General features: G+C 44.7%; 1 protein-coding gene across 1 annotated transcript in view; it reads right to left on the reverse strand.

Moving 5' to 3' along the window:
- Positions 1–23316, reverse strand: part of zmp:0000000662 (RING finger protein 145) — an 89442-nt gene that overhangs the window by 43265 nt on the left and 22861 nt on the right. The window contains exons 9-12 of the mRNA XM_042326222.1: positions 23074–23221; positions 22854–22953; positions 21911–22167; positions 19101–20095 (exon numbers count right to left, since the gene is read on the reverse strand). Of these exons, the coding sequence (XP_042182156.1) occupies positions 19101–20095; positions 21911–22167; positions 22854–22953; positions 23074–23221 (1500 nt within the window). The remainder of the gene's footprint in view (positions 1–19100; positions 20096–21910; positions 22168–22853; positions 22954–23073; positions 23222–23316) is intronic.

Below are 23316 nucleotides of genomic sequence, written 5' to 3' on the forward strand. Positions count from 1 at the left end.
TTCTGACACTACTAGTCTGTTCCCTATCAGATGACCTTCTGACACTATTAGTCTGTTCCCTATCAGATGACCTTCTGACACTACTAGTCTGTTCCCTATCAGATGACACTACTAGTCTGTACCCTATCAGATGACCTTCTGACACTACTAGTCTGTTCCCTATCAGATGACACTACTAGTCTGTTACCTATCAGACGACCTTCTGACACTACTAGTCTGTTCCCTATCAGACGACCTTCTGACACTACTAGTCTGTTCCCTATCAGATGACCTACCGACACTACTAGTCTGTTCCCTATCAAATGACCTTCTGACACTACTAGTCTGTTCCCTATCAGATGACACTACTAGTCTGTTCCCTATCAGATGACCTTCTGACACTACTAGTCTGTTCCCTATCAGATGACCTACCGACACTACTAGTCTGTTCCCTATCAGATGACCTTCTGACACTACTAGTCTGTTCCCTATCAGATGACCTTCTGACACTACTAGTCTGTTCCCTATCAGATGACCTTCTGACACTACTAGTCTGTTCCCTATCAGACGACCTTCTGACACTACTAGTCTGTTCCCTATCAGATGACGACACTACTAGTCTGTTCCCTATCAGATGACACTACTAGTCTGTTCCCTATCAGATTACACTACTAGTCTGTTCCCTATCAGACGACCTTCTGACACTACTAGTCTGTTCCCTATCAGACGACCTTCTGACACTACTAGTCTGTTCCTATCAGATGACACTACTAGTCTGTTCCCTATCAGACGACCTTCTGACACTACTAGTCTGTTCCCTATCAGACGACCTTCTGACACTACTAGTCTGTTCCCTATCAGACGACCGTCTGACACTACTAGTCTGTTCCCTATCAGATGACCTTCTGACACTACTAGTCTGTTCCCTATCAGATGACCTTCTGACACTACTAGTCTGTTCCCTATCAGATGACCTTCTGACACTACTAGTCTGTTCCCTATCAGATGACCTTCTGACACTACTAGTCTGTTCCCTATCAGATGACACTACTAGTCTGTACCCTATCAGATGACCTTCTGACACTACTAGTCTGTTCCCTATCAGACGACACTACTAGTCTGTTCCCTATCAGATGACACTACTAGTCTGTTCCCTATCAGATGACACTACTAGTCTGTTCCCTATCAGACGACACTACTAGTCTGTTCCCTATCAGATGACACTACTAGTCTGTTCCCTATCAGATGACACTACTAGTCTGTTCCCTATCAGACGACCTTCTGACACTACTAGTCTGTTCCCTATCAGATGACCTGGCACTACTAGTCTGTTCCCTATCAGATGACCTGACACTACTAGTCTGTTCCCTATCAGATGACCTGGCACTACTAGTCTGTTCCCTATCAGATGACACTACTAGTCTGTTCCCTATCAGATGACCTTCTGACACTACTAGTCTGTTCCCTATCAGATGACCTTCTGACACTACTAGTCTGTTCCCTATCAGATGACATTCTGACACTACTAGTCTGTTCCCTATCAGATGACACTACTAGTCTGTTCCCTATCAGATGACCTTCTGACACTACTAGTCTGTTCCCTATCAGATGACCTGACACTACTAGTCTGTTCCCTATCAGAGACCTTCTGACACTACTAGTCTGTTCCCTATCAGATGACCTTCTGACACTACTAGTCTGTTCCCTATCAGATGACCTTCTGACACTACTAGTCTGTTCCCTATCAGATGACACTACTAGTCTGTTCCCTATCAGATGACACTACTAGTCTGTTCCCTATCAGATGACACTACTAGTCTGTTCCCTATCAGACGACACTACTAGTCTGTTCCCTATCAGATGACCTTCTGACACTACTAGTCTGTTCCCTATCAGATGACACTACTAGTCTGTTCCCTATCAGATGACACTACTAGTCTGTTCCCTATCAGATGACCTTCTGACAGTACTAGTCTGTTCCCTATCAGATGACACTACTAGTCTGTTCCCTATCAGATGACACTACTAGTCTGTTCCCTATCAGATGACACTACTAGTCTGTTCCCTATCAGACGACCTTCTGACACTACTAGTCTGTTCCCTATCAGATGACCTGACACTACTAGTCTGTTCCCTATCAGACGACACTACTAGTCTGTTCCCTATCAGATGACACTACTAGTCTGTTCCCTATCAGATGACACTACTAGTCTGTTCCCTATCAGATGACACTACTAGTCTGTTCCCTATCAGATGACACTACTAGTCTGTTCCCTATCAGATGACCTTCTGACACTACTAGTCTGTTCCCTATCAGATGACACTACTAGTCTGTTCCCTATCAGATGACACTACTAGTCTGTTCCCTATCAGACGACCTTCTGACACTACTAGTCTGTTCCCTATCAGATGACCTGACACTACTAGTCTGTTCCCTATCAGACGACACTACTAGTCTGTTCCCTATCAGATGACACTACTAGTCTGTTCCCTATCAGATTACACTACTAGTCTGTTCCCTATCAGACGACACTACTAGTCTGTTCCCTATCAGATGACCTTCTGACAGTACTAGTCTGTTCCCTATCAGATGACACTACTAGTCTGTTCCCTATCAGATGACACTACTAGTCTGTTCCCTATCAGATGACACTACTAGTCTGTTCCCTATCAGACGACCTTCTGACACTACTAGTCTGTTCCCTATCAGATGACCTGACACTACTAGTCTGTTCCCTATCAGACGACACTACTAGTCTGTTCCCTATCAGATGACACTACTAGTCTGTTCCCTATCAGACGACACTACTAGTCTGTTCCCTATCAGACGACACTACTAGTCTGTTCCCTATCAGATGACACTACCCGTCTGTTCCCTATCAGATGACCTTCTGACACTACTAGTCTGTTCCCTATCAGATGACACTACTAGTCTGTTCCCTATCAGATGACCTTCTGACACTACTAGTCTGTTCCCTATCAGATGACCTTCTGACACTACTAGTCTGTTCCCTATCAGATGACCTTCTGACACTACTAGTCTGTTCCCTATCAGATGACCTTCTGACACTACTAGTCTGTTCCCTATCAGACGACCTTCTGACACTACTAGTCTGTTCCCTATCAGACGACCTTCTGACACTACTAGTCTGTTCCCTATCAGACGACCTTCTGACACTACTAGTCTGTTCCCTATCAGATGACACTACTAGTCTGTTCCCTATCAGACGACCTTCTGACACTACTAGTCTGTTCCCTATCAGATTCTGACACTACTAGTCTGTTCCCTATCAGATGACCTTCTGACACTACTAGTCTGTTCCCTATCAGATGACCTTCTGACACTACTAGTCTGTTCCCTATCAGATGACCTTCTGACACTACTAGTCTGTTCCCTATCAGATGACCTTCTGACACTACTAGTCTGTTCCCTATCAGATGACCTTCTGACACTACTAGTCTGTTCCCTATCAGATGACACTACTAGTCTGTTCCCTATCAGATGACCTTCTGACACTACTAGTCTGTTCCCTATCAGATGACACTACTAGTCTGTTACCTATCAGACGACCTTCTGACACTACTAGTCTGTTCCCTATCAGATGACCTTCTGACACTACTAGTCTGTTCCCTATCAGATGTCCTACCGACACTACTAGTCTGTTCCCTATCAGATGACCTTCTGACACTACTAGTCTGTTCCCTATCAGATGACACTACTAGTCTGTTCCCTATCAGATGACCTTCTGACACTACTAGTCTGTTCCCTATCAGATGACCTACCGACACTACTAGTCTGTTCCCTATCAGATGACCTTCTGACACTACTAGTCTGTTCCCTATCAGATGACCTTCTGACACTACTAGTCTGTTCCCTATCAGACGACCTTCTGACACTACTAGTCTGTTCCCTATCAGACGACCTTCTGACACTACTAGTCTGTTCCCTATCAGACGACACTACTAGTCTGTTCCCTATCAGATGACACTACTAGTCTGTTCCCTATCAGATTACACTACTAGTCTGTTCCCTATCAGACGACCTTCTGACACTACTAGTCTGTTCCCTATCAGACGACCTTCTGACACTACTAGTCTGTTCCCTATCAGATGACACTACTAGTCTGTTCCCTATCAGACGACCTTCTGACACTACTAGTCTGTTCCCTATCAGATGACCTTCTGACACTACTAGTCTGTTCCCTATCAGACGACCTTCTGACACTACTAGTCTGTTCCCTATCAGATGACCTTCTGACACTACTAGTCTGTTCCCTATCAGATGACCTTCTGACACTACTAGTCTGTTCCCTATCAGATGACCTTCTGACACTACTAGTCTGTTCCCTATCAGATGACCTTCTGACACTACTAGTCTGTTCCCTATCAGATGACACTACTAGTCTGTTCCCTATCAGATGACACTACTAGTCTGTTCCCTATCAGACGACCTTCTGACACTACTAGTCTGTTCCCTATCAGATGACACTACTAGTCTGTTCCCTATATGACACTACTAGTCTGTTCCCTATTAGACGACCTTCTGACACTACTAGTCTGTTCCCTATCAGATGACACTACTAGTCTGTTCCCTATCAGATGACACTACTAGTCTGTTCCCTATCAGATGACCTTCTGACACTACTAGTCTGTTCCCTATCAGATGACCTGGCACTACTAGTCTGTTCCCTATCAGATGACCTGACACTAGTCTGTTCCCTATCAGATGACCTGGCACTACTAGTCTGTTCCCTATCAGATGACCTTCTGACACTACTAGTCTGTTCCCTATCAGATGACCTTCTGACACTACTAGTCTGTTCCCTATCAGATGACCTTCTGACACTACTAGTCTGTTCCCTATCAGATGACATTCTGACACTACTAGTCTGTTCCCTATCAGATGACACTACTAGTCTGTTCCCTATCAGACGACCTTCTGACACTACTAGTCTGTTCCCTATCAGATGACCTGACACTACTAGTCTGTTCCCTATCAGACGACCTTCTGACACTACTAGTCTGTTCCCTATCAGATGACCTGACACTACTAGTCTGTTCCCTATCAGATGACCTTCTGACACTACTAGTCTGTTCCCTATCAGATGACACTACTAGTCTGTTCCCTATCAGATGACACTACTAGTCTGTTCCCTATCAGATGACACTACTAGTCTGTTCCCTATCAGATGACACACTACTAGTCTGTTCCCTATCAGATGACCTTCTGACACTACTAGTCTGTTCCCTATCAGATGACACTACTAGTCTGTTCCCTATCAGATGACACTACTAGTCTGTTCCCTATCAGACGACCTTCTGACACTACTAGTCTGTTCCCTATCAGATGACCTGACACTACTAGTCTGTTCCCTATCAGACGACACTACTAGTCTGTTCCCTATCAGATGACACTACTAGTCTGTTCCTATCAGATTACACTACTAGTCTGTTCCCTATCAGACGACACTACTAGTCTGTTCCCTATCAGATGACCTTCTGACAGTACTAGTCTGTTCCCTATCAGATGACACTACTAGTCTGTTCCCTATCAGATGACACTACTAGTCTGTTCCCTATCAGATGACACTACTAGTCTGTTCCCTATCAGACGACCTTCTGACACTACTAGTCTGTTCCCTATCAGATGACCTGACACTACTAGTCTGTTCCCTATCAGATGACACTACTAGTCTGTTCCTATCAGATGACACTACTAGTCTGTTCCCTATCAGATGACACTACTAGTCTGTTCCCTATCAGATGACACTACTAGTCTGTTCCCTATCAGATGACCTACCGACACTACTAGTCTGTTCCCTATCAGATGACCTTCTGACACTACTAGTCTGTTCCCTATCAGATGACACTACTAGTCTGTTCCCTATCAGATGACCTTCTGACACTACTAGTCTGTTCCCTATCAGATGACCTTCTGACACTGCTAGTCTGTTCCCTATCAGATGACCTTCTGACACTACTAGTCTGTTCCCTATCAGACGACATGACTTCTGACACTACTAGTCTGTTCCCTATCAGACGACCTTCTGACACTACTAGTCTGTTCCCTATCAGATGACACTACTAGTCTGTTCCCTATCAGACGACCTTCTGACACTACTAGTCTGTTCCCTATCAGACGACCTTCTGACACTACTAGTCTGTTCCCTATCAGACGACCTTCTGACACTACTAGTCTGTTCCCTATCAGACGACCTTCTGACACTACTAGTCTGTTCCCTATCAGATGACCTTCTGACACTACTAGTCTGTTCCCTATCAGATGACCTTCTGACACTACTAGTCTGTTCCCTATCAGATGACCTTCTGACACTACTAGTCTGTTCCCTATCAGATGACACTACTAGTCTGTACCCTATCAGATGACCTTCTGACACTACTAGTCTGTTCCCTATCAGATGACACTACTAGTCTGTTACCTATCAGACGACCTTCTGACACTACTAGTCTGTTCCCTATCAGATGACCTTCTGACACTACTAGTCTGTTCCCTATCAGATGTCCTACCGACACTACTAGTCTGTTCCCTATCAGATGACCTTCTGACACTACTAGTCTGTTCCCTATCAGATGACACTACTAGTCTGTTCCCTATCAGACGACCTTCTGACACTACTAGTCTGTTCCCTATCAGATGACCTTCTGACACTACTAGTCTGTTCCCTATCAGATGACACTACTAGTCTGTTCCCTATCAGATGACCTTCTGACACTACTAGTCTGTTCCCTATCAGATGACCTTCTGACACTACTAGTCTGTTCCCTATCAGATGACCTACTGACACTACTAGTCTGTTCCCTATCAGATGACACTACTAGTCTGTTCCCTATCAGATGACCTTCTGACACTACTAGTCTGTTCCCTATCAGACGACCTACTGACACTACTAGTCTGTTCCCTATCAGATGACACTACTAGTCTGTTCCCTATCAGATGACACTACTAGTCTGTTCCCTATCAGACGACCTTCTGACACTACTAGTCTGTTCCTATCAGATGACACTACTAGTCTGTTCCCTATCAGATGACACTACTAGTCTGTTCCCTATCAGACGACCTTCTGACACTACTAGTCTGTTCCCTATCAGATGACCTGGCACTACTAGTCTGTTCCCTATCAGATGACCTGACACTACTAGTCTGTTCCCTATCAGATGACCTGGCACTACTAGTCTGTTCCCTATCAGATGACACTACTAGTCTGTTCCCTATCAGATGACACTACTAGTCTGTTCCCTATCAGATGACCTTCTGACACTAGTAGTCTGTTCCCTATCAGATGACATTCTGACACTACTAGTCTGTTCCCTATCAGATGACACTACTAGTCTGTTCCCTATCAGACGACCTTCTGACACTACTAGTCTGTTCCCTATCAGACGACCTTCTGACACTACTAGTCTGTTCCCTATCAGATGACACTACTAGTCTGTTCCCTATCAGATGACACTACTAGTCTGTTCCCTATCAGACGACCTTCTGACACTACTAGTCTGTTCCCTATCAGATGACACTACTAGTCTGTTCCCTATCAGATGACACTACTAGTCTGTTCCCTATCAGACGACCTTCTGACACTACTAGTCTGTTCCCTATCAGATGACCTGGCACTACTAGTCTGTTCCCTATCAGATGACCTGACACTACTAGTCTGTTCCCTATCAGATGACCTGGCACTACTAGTCTGTTCCCTATCAGATGACACTACTAGTCTGTTCCCTATCAGATGACCTTCTGACACTACTAGTCTGTTCCCTATCAGATGACCTTCTGACACTACTAGTCTGTTCCCTATCAGATGACATTCTGACACTACTAGTCTGTTCACTATCAGATGACACTACTAGTCTGTTCCCTATCAGACGACCTTCTGACACTACTAGTCTGTTCCCTATCAGATGACCTGACACTACTAGTCTGTTCCCTATCAGACGACCTTCTGACACTACTAGTCTGTTCCCTATCAGATGACCTTCTGACACTACTAGTCTGTTCCCTATCAGATGACTTTCTGACACTACTAGTCTGTTCCCTATCAGATGACACTACTAGTCTGTTCCCTATCAGATGACACTACTAGTCTGTTCCCTATCAGATGACACTACTAGTCTGTTCCCTATCAGACGACACTACTAGTCTGTTCCCTATCAGATGACCTTCTGACAGTACTAGTCTGTTCCCTATCAGATGACACTACTAGTCTGTTCCCTATCAGACGACACTACTAGTCTGTTCCCTATCAGATGACCTTCTGACAGTACTAGTCTGTTCCCTATCAGATGACACTACTAGTCTGTTCCCTATCAGATGACACTACTAGTCTGTTCCCTATCAGATGACACTACTAGTCTGTTCCCTATCAGACGACCTTCTGACACTACTAGTCTGTTCCCTATCAGATGACCTGACACTACTAGTCTGTTCCTATCAGATGACACTACTAGTCTGTTCCTATCAGATGACACTACTAGTCTGTTCCCTATCAGATGACACTACTAGTCTGTTCCCTATCAGATGACACTACTAGTCTGTTCCCTATCAGACGACACTACTAGTCTGTTCCCTATCAGATGACCTTCTGACAGTACTAGTCTGTTCCCTATCAGATGACACTACTAGTCTGTTCCCTATCAGATGACACTACTAGTCTGTTCCCTATCAGACGACCTTCTGACACTACTAGTCTGTTCCCTATCAGATGACCTGACACTACTAGTCTGTTCCCTATCAGATGACACTACTAGTCTGTTCCCTATCAGATGACACTACTAGTCTGTTCCCTATCAGATGACCTTCTGACACTACTAGTCTGTTCCCTATCAGACGACACTACTAGTCTGTTCCCTATCAGATGACCTTCTGACAGTACTAGTCTGTTCCCTATCAGATGACACTACTAGTCTGTTCCCTATCAGATGACACTACTAGTCTGTTCCCTATCAGATGACACTACTAGTCTGTTCCCTATCAGACGACCTTCTGACACTACTAGTCTGTTCCCTATCAGATGACCTGACACTACTAGTCTGTTCCCTATCAGACGACACTACTAGTCTGTTCCCTATCAGATGACACTACTAGTCTGTTCCCTATCAGATGACACTACTAGTCTGTTCCCTATCAGATGACACTACTAGTCTGTTCCCTATCAGACGACACTACTAGTCTGTTCCCTATCAGATGACCTTCTGACAGTACTAGTCTGTTCCCTATCAGATGACACTACTAGTCTGTTCCCTATCAGATGACACTACTAGTCTGTTCCCTATCAGACGACCTTCTGACACTACTAGTCTGTTCCCTATCAGATGACCTGACACTACTAGTCTGTTCCCTATCAGACGACACTACTAGTCTGTTCCCTATCAGATGACACTACTAGTCTGTTCCCTATCAGATTACACTACTAGTCTGTTCCCTATCAGACGACACTACTAGTCTGTTCCTATCAGATGACCTTCTGACAGTACTAGTCTGTTCCCTATCAGATGACACTACTAGTCTGTTCCCTATCAGATGACACTACTAGTCTGTTCCCTATCAGATGACACTACTAGTCTGTTCCCTATCAGACGACCTTCTGACACTACTAGTCTGTTCCCTATCAGATGACCTGACACTACTAGTCTGTTCCCTATCAGATGACACTACTAGTCTGTTCCCTATCAGATGACACTACTAGTCTGTTCCCTATCAGATGACCTTCTGACACTACTAGTCTGTTCCCTATCAGATGACACTACTAGTCTGTTCCCTATCAGATGACACTACTAGTCTGTTCCCTATCAGATGACACTACTAGTCTGTTCCCTATCAGATGACACTACTAGTCTGTTCCCTATCAGACGACCTTCTGACACTACTAGTCTGTTCCCTATCAGATGACCTGACACTACTAGTCTGTTCCCTATCAGACGACACTACTAGTCTGTTCCCTATCAGACGACACTACTAGTCTGTTCCCTATCAGATGACACTACTAGTCTGTTCCCTATCAGATGACACTACTAGTCTGTTCCCTATCAGATGACACTACTAGTCTGTTCCCTATCAGATGACACTACTAGTCTGTTCCCTATCAGATGACCTTCTGACAGTACTAGTCTGTTCCCTATCAGACGACACTACTAGTCTGTTCCCTATCAGATGACACTACTAGTCTGTTCCCTATCAGACGACCTTCTGACACTACTAGTCTGTTCCCTATCAGATGACCTGACACTACTAGTCTGTTCCCTATCAGATGACACTGACACTACTAGTCTGTTCCCTATCAGATGACACTACTAGTCTGTTCCCTATCAGATGACACTACTAGTCTGTTCCCTATCAGATGACACTACTAGTCTGTTCCCTATCAGATGACACTACTAGTCTGTTCCCTATCAGATGACCTTCTGACACTACTAGTCTGTTCCCTATCAGATGACACTACTAGTCTGTTCCCTATCAGATGACACTACTAGTCTGTTCCCTATCAGATGACACTACTAGTCTGTTCCCTATCAGATGACCTTCTGACACTACTAGTCTGTTCCCTATCAGATGACACTACTAGTCTGTTCCTATCAGACGACACTACTAGTCTGTTCCCTATCAGACGACACTACTAGTCTGTTCCCTATCAGATGACACTACTAGTCTGTTCCCTATCAGACGACACTACTAGTCTGTTCCCTATCAGATGACACTACTAGTCTGTTCCCTATCAGATGACACTACTTGTCTGTTCCCTATCAGATGACACTACTAGTCTGTTCCCTATCAGATGACACTACTAGTCTGTTCCCTATCAGATGACACTACTAGTCTGTTCCCTATCAGATGACACTACTAGTCTGTTCCCTATCAGATGACACTACTAGTCTGTTCCCTATCAGATGACACTACTAGTCTGTTCCCTATCAGATGACACTACTAGTCTGTTCCCTATCAGATGACACTACTAGTCTGTTCCCTATCAGATGACACTACTAGTCTGTTCCCTATCAGATGACCTTCTGACAGTACTAGTCTGTTCCCTATCAGATGACACTACTAGTCTGTTCCCTATCAGACGACACTACTAGTCTGTTCCCTATCAGACGACACTACTAGTCTGTTCCCTATCAGATGACACTACTAGTCTGTTCCCTATCAGATGACACTACTAGTCTGTTCCCTATCAGATGACACTACTAGTCTGTTCCCTATCAGACGACACTACTAGTCTGTTCCCTATCAGATGACACTACTAGTCTGTTCCCTATCAGATGACACTACTAGTCTGTTCCCTATCAGATGACACTACTAGTCTGTTCCCTATCAGATGACACTACTAGTCTGTTCCCTATCAGACGACACTACTAGTCTGTTCCCTATCAGATGACACTACTAGTCTGTTCCCTATCAGATGACACTACTAGTCTGTTCCCTATCAGATGACACTACTAGTCTGTTCCCTATCAGACGACACTACTAGTCTGTTCCCTATCAGACGACACTACTAGTCTGTTCCCTATCAGACGACACTACTAGTCTGTTCCCTATCAGATGACACTACTAGTCTGTTCCCTATCAGATGACCTGACACTACTAGTCTGTTCCCTATCAGATGACACTACTAGTCTGTTCCCTATCAGATGACACTACTAGTCTGTTCCCTATCAGATGACACTACTAGTCTGTTCCCTATCAGACGACACTACTAGTCTGTTCCTATCAGATGACACTACTAGTCTGTTCCCTAACAGATGACACTACTAGTCTGTTCCCTATCAGATGACACTACTAGTCTGTTCCCTATCAGATGACACTACTAGTCTGTTCCCTATCAGACGACACTACTAGTCTGTTCCTATCAGATGACACTACTAGTCTGTTCCCTATCAGATGACCTTCTGACACTACTAGTCTGTTCCCTATCAGATGACACTACTAGTCTGTTCCCTATCAGACGACACTACTAGTCTGTTCCCTATCAGACGACACTACTAGTCTGTTCCCTATCAGATGACACTACTAGTCTGTTCCCTATCAGACGACACTACTAGTCTGTTCCCTATCAGACGACCAGCGGGAGAAGTATACATCACTGCTGCTGTGTCTCTTTGAACGGTGAGATTTCTCATCGTTTTGAGGATTTCAACGTGTTGGAAAACTACATGCTGTTGGTTTCCTCTCCTTTCACCTTCAATGTGGATAACACTCCCACTGACCTGCAACTTGAGCTGATCCATCTTCAGTCTGATGCGGTGATTGGAGAACTATTCAAAACAATGTCACTGACGAGGTTCTATGCATCCTTCGATGAACAAAACTTTCCAAAGATTAGGAGTCGAGCTCAGAAGACGTTTGTACTGTTTGGGTCAACCTATGTTTGTGAACAGACATTTTCAGTGATGAAATATAACAAGTCAAGGCACAGATCATCTCTTCCTGACTCTCACCAATCCTGCCCATAGTGACGTCAGAAACTATACTTGACTTCACTGCTCTAGTCAACACCCATCAGAGACTTCACTCCTCACACTGATCGAGTAGTTTAAATGTAATGTTGAGCTCTCTCTCTCTCTCTCTTGTGTTTTTGTGCATACCCGAGAGTTCAGACAGACGTTAATTAACCGGCTCAACAGCCTAGTAACGATAATTAACCGGCACAACAGCCTAGTAACGTTAATTAACCGGCACAACAGCCTAGTAACGATAATTAACCGGCTCAACAGCCTAGTAACGTTAATTAACCGGCTCAACAGCCTAGTAACGTTAATTAACCGGCTCAACAGCCTAGTAACGTTAATTAACCGGAACAACAGCCTAGTAACGTTAATTAACCAGCTCAACAGCCTAGTAACGTTAATTAACCGGCACAACAGCCTAGTAACGTTAATTAACCAGCTCAACAGCCTAGTAACGTTAATTAACCGGCTCAACAGCCTAGTAACGTTAATTAACCACAACAGCCTAGTAACGTTAATTAAACAGCCTAGTAACGTTAATTAACCGGAACAACAGTAGTAACGTTAATTAACCAGCTCAACAGCCTAGTTTAATTAACCGGAACAACAGCCTTGTTAATTAACCATTACAGCCTGTTCGTTATTACCAGCTCATTGTAACGTTAACTAGAAGCACAACAGCATTTAACTTACACTCGCATTAACATCTGCTAACCATGTGTATGTGACAAATAAAATTTGATTTGATTTGATTTTAACGGATGTGAAACGCTAGCTTAGTTAGCGGTGGTGCGCGCTAAATAGTGTTTCACTAGTGGAGCGATGGGTAAAGATGCTTCGTGGGTGACTGTTGTTGATGTGTGCAGAGGGTCCCTGGTTCACGCCCGGGTATGGGCGAGGGGACGGTCTAAAGTTATACTGTTACACCGGCACAACAGCCTAGTAACGTTAATCCGGCACAACAGCCTTGCTACAGATGCCAACAGCTACCGTGGGGTGCGTGAGTATGGGATTATGCTGAGTGTCATTATTTGACCCTTTATCTTTTTTGATACGCAAAGACCCAAACGCCGTTCCATAGATACGCGAGATGATTCTCATCATGTTTGCCCCTCTCCATAACCCCCATGATGACAACGGACCATTGGACCCACCAATATTTAGTAAACATAAATATCTGGTAAATATTCATGCCTATAATGCACGTTAATGCTAACGTTACTTCACAACAATGTTACCGTTATCAGGCCCGTTTCAGCAGGTTGTATAATAATTGTTCTCCGAGGAACTTGTTTTGGTTTCTCCACAGTAGTTATGCTGCCCATATTATCAATTAAACCACCTCAAGTGGCAGTTTAGAATGAATCTCCAATCTAAGTGTATATATTTTTTTTTTTAAATAATTTTTTATTGAGCAACAGGCTTACAATTGATCTAGGTTTAAAGTGAAAACTACATTTAGATAAGAGGAATGATTTAATTTAACTAGGGTTAATTTAAAACTAGGTTTAAAATTTGGTGCAACAAGATCAATCGATCAACCTTGATTTGACCCGGTTTAAGAGTCAATCGATGTTGGTGCAACCCATCTGAAAATATGTAAAACACCACAGGAGTCCTCTTACATTTGGGAACTTTACGGTCCTATTGATCAAACAACCATGAAAAGGTCGGCTATATTTCCCCATATGCGCATCAACAAGATCAACAACTAATGCTAACCAGAGCTAGATGAGCTCAAATCTAACGAAGGAAACATTAAATAAACCTTCTTTAAACCTGTTCAGCTAGTTGACCGTTAAAAATTGCACTGATAAACGATGGGAAATAGTAATTAGCCTGCTCGTCCTTCTGCAGCTTGCCTGCCAATACATTCTTGTGACCGAGCAGAGCATATGAGCGTGGAGCCGCAGTTTCCCAAAAGCTGAGCGTCTGCCTTCTCGCCTGCGTCAGTAGTGCTCACTACACGAACTCAGGGCACTACTGAAGCAGGCGAGAAGGCAGACGCTCAGCTTTTGGGAAACTGCGGCTCCCGCTCATATGCTCTGCTCGGCATGCATTTGTAGTCTTACTTGTGTGCTGCTATAGCCCCTTGCTTTAGCTACTGTCATTTACTATGTATTATCATTTACTATGTATTATCATTTACTATGTATTATCATTTACTATGTATTATCATTTACTATGCTAAATATTTTCATAAAGAAACTGATAAAACACACAGGTGGAAAATCAAGATGACTTACAAAAGATGAGGACGACCAACAGAGGGAGTGTGGTGTGGCGTAGTGTCCACATCTATATAATCATTGTGGTGTATTTACTATGCGTACATACTAACATAAAGTAATGAGGTGGGTAGCTAGCTAAACCTATCATTGTAGCAAAGTATTTAAAAAAAATAAAATTAAAAAAATCATAATCCCTTTCTTCATTTTCATTCTATTATCTATACCATAGAAAACCCATCATTGCTTTTCAAATCAAATCAAATCAAAATCAAATCAAATTTTATTTGTCACATACACATGGTTAGCAGATGTTAATGCGAGTGGCCCAATAGGCATATTCTTTCAATGAGCTTTCTGTTTTGATAGGATTCTTTTACAGAAAATCCTTTAGGTCTACCTCCAGAACAAAGAAAAATTAAAGAAACGACACATCCTGCCCAGCTTGGCAAGAGTGTCCCTAGGGGTGTTTAGCATCCCCAGTGGCATACTGTATCGGCAGGATAGAACAGCGGCCTCTGCTAAGACAAAGGGTAGCGGGCTATGTATATGTAACAGTATAACTTTAGACCGTCCCCTCGCCCATTACCCGGGCGCGAACCAGGGACCCTCTGCACACATCAACAACAGTCACCCCACGAAGCATCGTTACCCATCGCTCCACAAAAGCCGCGGCCCTTGCAGAGCAAGGGGAACCACTACTTCAAGGTCTCAGAGCAAGTGACGTCACCGATTGAAACGCTATTTAGCGCACACCGCTAACTAAGCTAGCGTTTCACATCCGTTATGTATATTTGTAAACAGCTGGTGCACCATATCTATAGAAGTCTCAGGGTTTTGCTCGCCTGAGGTAGAGTATCTCATGATAAGCTGTAGACCACACTATCTACCTCGAGAGTTTTCACCTGTATTTTTTCCGTAGCTGTCTACATACCATCACAGACCGATGCTGGCACTAAGACCGCACTACCAAATTCCCACCAACATGTTAAATGTGCAACCAGAGGGGAAAAAAAATCTAGACCCCCTTTCCTCCACACCCAGAGACGCATACAAGGCTCTCCCTCACCCTCCATTTGGCAAATCTGCCCATAATTCTATCCTCATGATTCCTGCTTACAAGGAAAAACTAAAGCAGGAAGCACCAGTGACTCGGTCTATAAGAAAGTGGTCAGATGAAGCAGATGCTAAACTACAGGACTGTTTTTCTAGCACAGACTGGAACATGTTCCTGGATTCCTCCGATGGCATTGAGGAGTACACCACATCAGTCACTGGCTTTATCAATAAGTGCATTGAGGACGTCATCCCCACAGTGACCATACGTACATACTATAGGGACGAACCGAAAGGACATCTTTGTCCGATACCGATATCCAATATTTTCGTTGCCCAAAAAAAACAACGATATTTAACATTTTAGCTACCTTTTAAGCATTCTAGTACAGTTAAATAGTTAACACACACATGCACACACGGGCGCAGCGGTCTAAGGCACTGCATCTCAGTGCAAGAGGCGTCACTACAGTCCCTGGTTCGAATCCAGGCTGTATCACATCCAGCCGTGACTGGGAGTCCCATAGTGCGGCACACAATTGGCCCAGCGTCGCCCGGGTTTTCCCGGGGGGTAGGCCGTCATTGTAAAGAAGAATTTGTTCTTAACTGACTTGCCTATTTAAATAAAAGGTAAAACACACACACCACAATGACCAAAAAGTTATTTTGTTGGCATTTACGTGTGTTCCCATTACCAGTAAAACATAATCAAAACCTATTCGAGGCAAGTAACACTGAAACATGCATGCTCAGTCCCCTCCTGTACTCCCTGTTCACTCATGACTGCACGGCCAGGCACAACTCCAACACCATCATTAAGTTTGCAGATGACACAACAGTGGTAGGCCTGATCACCGACAACGATGAGACAGCCTATAGGGAGGAGGTCAGAGACCTGGCCGTGTGGTGCCAGGACAACAACCTATCCCTCAACGCGATCAAGACAAAGGAGATGATTGTGGGCTACAGGAAAAAGGAGGACCGAGCCACGCCCCCATTCACATCGACTGGGCTGTATTGGAGCAGGTTGACAGCTTCAAGATCCTTGGTGTCCACATCACCAACAAACTATCATGGTCCAAACACACTGTGAAGAGGGCATGACAAAACCTATTCCCCCTCAGGAAACTAAAAAGATTTGGCATGGGTCCTCAGATCCTCAAAAGGTTCTACAGCTGCACCATCGAGAGCATCCTGACTGGTTGCATCACTGTCTGGTATGGCAACTGCTCAGTCTCCGACTGCAAGGCACTACAGAGGGTAGTGTGAACGGACCAGTACATCACTGGGGGGCAAGCTTCCTACCATCCAGGAGATAGAAGCAGAGCTTCCATATCGGTCATGTCTTAGGAGATAGAAGCAGAGCTGTCATGTCCGTCATGTCTTAGGAGATAGTAGCAGAGCTTCCATATCTGCCATGTCTTAGGAGATAGTAGCAGAGCTTCCATATCTGCCATGTCTTAGGAGATAGTAGCAGAGCTTCCATATCTGCCATGTCTTAGGAGATAGTAGCAGAGCTTCCATATCTGCCATGTCTTAGGAGATAGTAGCAGAGCTTCCATATCTGCCATGTCTTAGGAGATAGTAGCAGAGCTTCCATATCTGCCATGTCTTAGGAGATAGTAGCAGAGCTTCCATATCTGCCATGTCTTAGGAGATAGTAGCAGAGCTTCCATATCTGCCATGTCTTAGGAGATAGTAGCAGAGCTTCCATATCTGTCATGTCTTAGGAGATAGTAGCAGAGCTTCCATATCTGCCATGTCTTAGGAGATAGTAGCAGAGCTTCCATATCTGTCATGTCTTAGGAGATAGTAGCAGAGCTTCCATATCTGTCATGTCTTAGGAGATAGTAGCAGAGCTTCCATATCTGTCATGTCTTAGGAGATAGTAGCAGAGCTTCCATATCGGTCATGTCTTAGGAGATAGTAGCAGAGCTTCCATATCTGTCATGTCTTAGGAGATAGTAGCAGAGCTTCCACATCTGTCATGTCTTAGGAGATAGTAGCAGAGCTTCCATATCGGTCGGGGCCATCTTATTCCATTTGTAATTGATATGATGCTCGAACGTCTTACTGGATTTCAATAACTTTACTATTTATGTATTAAACATTATTCTCAACACTTAAATTCCTTATGTATCATTTATATCCTGTTTTTAGAAGTTCATTGCCATGATAAAATGTTTCTGCATGGCAATAATGAGTCACAGTTTTGGTAATTGATTAAGCATTAAAGGCATCGTTGTTGAGTAAAAAACACTGTGTTTGAGTAAGAGGGAAAGAGAGAGCGAGAGATGACACCGTAAAATAAATCATTTGGCTCAACCAGTGTTTTTAATGTTAAAAAAAACAGCATTATTTTGTATCTGAAATGCAGAGACGCTCAGTCTATAAGAGAAAAATACATTTTTTTGTTAAATTTGATATGGTTTTCATTTGTCTAGAGAAGTTGTAGTTGACAATCATTCAACATGAGGGATTGTCCAGTTCAGATTCGTTATATTGTAATAGTTTTACTTCTTTGATGTTGAATACTTGAGAGCATGAACATATTCATGTTTTACTCTTCTTTGCTTTAAATAACGGTCAGAATATTTTTATATTTTTATTTTTATTCTCCCCGAATTATTATATATATTTTTTTAGGAGGTACATTTTAACAGTCAAAATGTTTTAAAAAAAATTGGGCGACAAACACTGAATATGCATAGGGAACATACAAAAGTGTTTCAAAATTTATATTTTTCTGCTTAATTTTTTTTAACTTTTGAAAATCTTACTCATCATTGACCCATACAGTATACCGCCCAGCCTTAATCTATAATTGTGCATTTCATAGATATCATTTCTTATCTTGGGTTTTACATGTTTGCCCCTAAATCCAATCCATTACACACACCATTAATTAAATAACGAAATAAACACATGTATTATCAGACTGCCAGCTGAAAGGTAGGACATTAGTTTTCCAACGTTGTTTCACAAAAACAAGGCATTGTGGGGATTTTCAGTGGACTTCACCACTTCGCCAAGGTACTGTTGTGACGGAGTCCCTCCTCCTCTGTTCTGTTGTGACGGAGTCCCTCCTCCTCTGTTCTGCTGTGACGGAGTCCCTCCTCCTCTGTTCTGCTGTGACGGAGTCCCTCCTCCTCTGTTCTGCTGTGACGGAGTCCCTCCTCCTCTGTTCTGTTGTGACGGAGTCCCTCCTTTGTTCTGTTGTGACGGAGTCCCTCCTCCTCTGTTCTGTTGTGACGGAGTCCCTCCTCCTCTGTTCTGTTGTGACGGAGTCCCTCCTCCTCTGTTCTGTTGTGACGGAGTCCCTCCTCCTCTGTTCTGCTGTGACGGAGTCCCTCCTCCTCTGTTCTGTTGTGACGGAGTCCCTCCTCCTCTGTTCTGTTGTGACGGAGTCCCTCCTCCTCTGTTCTGTTGTGACGGAGTCCCTCCTCCTCTGTTCTGTTGTGACGGAGTCCCTCCTCCTCTGTTCTGTTGTGACGGAGTCCCTCCTCCTCTGTTCTGGTGCTACTGCGTAGCCTAGATCTCTGTTGCCGGGTAGATGTAACATCCCAGGGCGTGTCCAGTTCTGATTGGCTTTCATCCTGCTGTGCATGTCCACCATCTAGAGTGTGTGACCGTGGTCGTCCCCTGTGTTCACGGTTCTGTTGGGTGACGTCTCCTATCCCGCTCACACTCTTAGACCTTGAGGTCTTTCTGGTTGTTGTCCCTGACATAGGTCCACATTGGTTTTCTCCTACAAGGTTGTTCTCAGTCCGGCAGTTCTCTCTAGCCCCATTCACTCTAGTCAATACTCTGCCATTCTGCTCTTTGGGAGCAGATTGCACCAATAGTCCTTTGATCGTGTAGTCAACCCCTTCACTGTTGTACCTGTTGGTAGGATGAGCTCCATCCCCAGGCTCCAGGTTCTGCTTCCCTGGACTAGGACTACCCCCAGAAGAGCGTGGGCTGACGAAGCCTACAAAGTCCCCAGTGGAGCTGAAGTGGAGATCCTGGACAGGTTTCCTAAGTGGGCGTCCCGTTCTGTCCTCTCTATCTGAACCACTGGTTCCCTCTTCCAGGCTCTCTGTCCCTTCCTGCTGATCTGGGGAGCCTGGGGACAGCAGGTTAGCTGGGGGCTGGTGTGTGGCGTCCCTGACTGGAGTCTGATCTCTGGAGCTTCTCCTCTCCTCTACCCGGCCTGGCCCAGTACCTCTAGAGGGCAGAGGAGCAGCCTGGAAGTCTCCTGCCACTGGGGCTGGCGGGGTGGGGCGGACGGCCTGGTGGCACATGGGGCAAGTCTCCTGGACGTAGAGCCACTTACGCAGGCAGTTTCCATGGAAGAAATGTCCGCAGTACGTCAGCACGGCTGAGCTCATTTCCTGCAGAGGAAGAGATGTGTTTATTACTCAAATGAACTAACAAGAACTAACCAAACTCAAAACCCTCTCCAAGCTCTAATAGAAACATCTTTAACCAACTCTCTGAACCAGGGCTGTTCTGCTGCCCCAGATAAGACGACAACAAAAAAAAGATGTCTAAAATACGAATTTTCCAGACGTTGAAATCAGGTTAATTTTTGGTTCTGAATGAAAGTTGAACAGACGTATTTTATAGAAGTCTATGTTTGAGCCAAATCAAGGCTGGTTCCCGACCGGACTAAATCGCAACCAAACCTAGACATGGAAGTCGACGTAGAAATCAAGGGTAGTCTGGACAGGACAACAACAAAAAAGACGTCGGCCCGTGCTTTCTGAGGTACAGCCTACAGTGTTGACTGAAAATACATTTTAGGAATGTCCATCTATGTGTTAGGCCGACCTTTGGTAAAAGACTGAGGGTCCGGACAGGACCAAAAAAATACGTCCAAAAGACATCAGCCCGTGCTTACTGGGGTATAGCCTTACCATGTCAGCCAGCAATGGAATTTTATGAATGCCCATACATGTGGCAGGCCCGTACATGTGGCAGGCCCGTACACGTGGCAGGCCCGTCCATGTGGTAGACCCATACACGTGGTAGACCCATACACGTGGTAGGCCCACCCATGTGGTAGGCCCACCCATGTGGTAGACCCGTACATGTGGTAGGCCCATCCATGTGGTAGACCCGTACATGTGGTAGGCCCGTACATGTGGTAGGCCCGTACAGGTGGTAGGCCCGTACAGGTGGTATAACCCGTACATGTGGTAGGCCCACCATTTGTAAAACAGGCCGTTACATTGACTTTATTAGTCCTGTTTCCTGTGACTAATCAATTTGGCTATTTAACCTCTGAATATCCGCTACATAACGTCATCAGGAGATTATTATTTTGCCCAAAGAACGGTGGTGAAGTGTTGCATCGATGCAGCTCTCCAATAGCACCCTGGGAATGGACAAGATGAATATTGTGCTTGAGCACTGCTGATCATAGGGAGGCATCAGCGCTCACCTAAAAAAAAGCCCATATTCCACGGCTTGAGAGAAATATGGCATTGTTTTTTGAGCAGAATTATGTGAGGATTTATGTGTTGTTGGAGGAGCGTGTTGGTCAGTTTAGCTCGGAAAACCCCTGTCAATCTAATGAGCGGTCCCTGCTCTGAAGAGAAAAGTAACAAGTTAAACTATTTGGTATAAATCTGGCTTATAAATTCTCTTATTTTTACGGGGAGGAGAAATCATTCATTGAGTTGATGGTGAATTTATTGGGGGTTATTACGGTAACCTAAACATATTCACATAACAGGTTAAACCATTGACCAGTATGGACACCATCCTCTGACCAATGAGGTCACCATGACCCTGACTGACCCGGAAGCAGATGGCCATGACCAAACATGGATAGAGATGTTTTTTGAACATCTTGGCCATGTTCTGTTATAATCTCCACCCGGCACAGCCAGAAGAGGACTGGCCACCCCACAGAGCCTGGTTCCTCTCTAGGTTTCTTCCTAGGTTCTGGCCTTTCTAGGGAGTTTTTCCTAGCCACCGTGCTTCTACACCTGCATTGCTTGCTGTTTGGGGTTTTAGGCTGGGTTTCTGTACAGCACTTTGAGATATCAGCTGCTGTACGAAGGGCTATATAAATACATTTGATTTGATGTTCCAAATAGCACCCTATCCCATTTTTAAGTGCACTACTTTTGACCAGGGCCCATATAGAGAATAGGGTTGACATGTAGGATACATCATATAACGTTTTATGACTGACTGACCTGGAAGCAAATGGAACAAACGTCGTTGTGTTGCTGCAGCTGATTGGCCGTGGCCCGGGGGAGGGAGTTGATCTTCTTGGCTGCTTCCTGTCTAAGCAGGAAGCTCCTCCAGCCGGTCTGGGCTCTGAGCCACACGTTGAAGTAGCAGTGTATGATGATGATTGAGGCACCCATCCAGCTCCACTCCCCAAACAGAGATTCCCAGGTCCCGTAGGCCACCACGCAGAGAGCCACAACGAACTCCAGCACGCGGCTGACTGGGAGTCACATTTGAGTCATTTAGCAGAGTCTCTTACCCAGAGGGCCTTTACATACTGTAGCTCGGTACAACAACCACATCTCAGTCACAGTAAGTCAAACTTTCTACAATAAAGCAGCTATTAGCAAAGTCAGAGCTAGTATAACAAAGACAAGTGTTAGGACAGGTACAACAGGACAGGACACTATAGGACAGGTAAGTACAGGAGGGTACAGGACAGGACACTACAGGACAGGTAAGTACAGGAGGATATAGGACAGGTGACTACAGGACAGGAGAGTACAGGACAGGTCCCTACAGGACAGGTAATTACAGGAGGGTACAGGACAGTAGAGTACAGGACAGGTAGGGACAGGTAAGTGCAGGAGGGTACAGGACAGGTTACTACATGACAGGTAAGTACAGGAGGGTACAGGACAGGTGACTACAGGACAGGTGCCTACAGGACAGGAGAGTACAGGACAGGAGAGTACAGGACAGTTGACTACAGGACAGTTGACTACAGGACAGGTGAGGGCAGGACAGGTGAATACAGGACAAGAGAATACAGGACAGGTGACTACAGGACAGGTGACTACAGGACAGGAGAGTACAGGACAGGTGAGTACAGGACAGGAGAGTACAGGACAGGTGACTACAGGACAGGTAAGTACAGGAGGATACAGGACAGGTATTTTGTGTTACCTGCATTGACCCAATAGATGATCTCATCCAGGCTGTCTATAGGGTCGCTACAGGACAGCTCAACCATGAAGAGGGAGTAGATCAGCAAGGTACCTGTCACCTGGGAGACCAGCCAACAACAACAAAAAGACTAGCATTCATTTCTAGACTGAGAAAAACGAGGTTTACTTCAGAGAAAAGAGATGTTAAGAGATTCCTCCTACAGTTATGTGAGTCTTACCTGCAGAGAGGTGAGCATGCAGCTGGAGACCAGGATGAGGAGCCAGAAGTCCATGTGGAAGAACTGGGAGATTTTATATGCCATGTATCCTGGGAACACCAGCAGGACCAGACACATACTGAGACCTCTGAAGTGTTTCCATAGACTCCTACAGGGAGAGAGAGAGGTAGAGAGAGAGAGAGGTAGAGAGAGAGAGGTAGAGAGAGAGAGGTAGAGAGAGAGAGAGAGAGGTAGAGAGAGAGA

This window comes from Oncorhynchus tshawytscha, linkage group LG08 (genome assembly GCF_018296145.1).
Source record: "Oncorhynchus tshawytscha isolate Ot180627B linkage group LG08, Otsh_v2.0, whole genome shotgun sequence".
NCBI classification, from domain to species: Eukaryota; Metazoa; Chordata; class Actinopteri; order Salmoniformes; family Salmonidae; genus Oncorhynchus; species Oncorhynchus tshawytscha.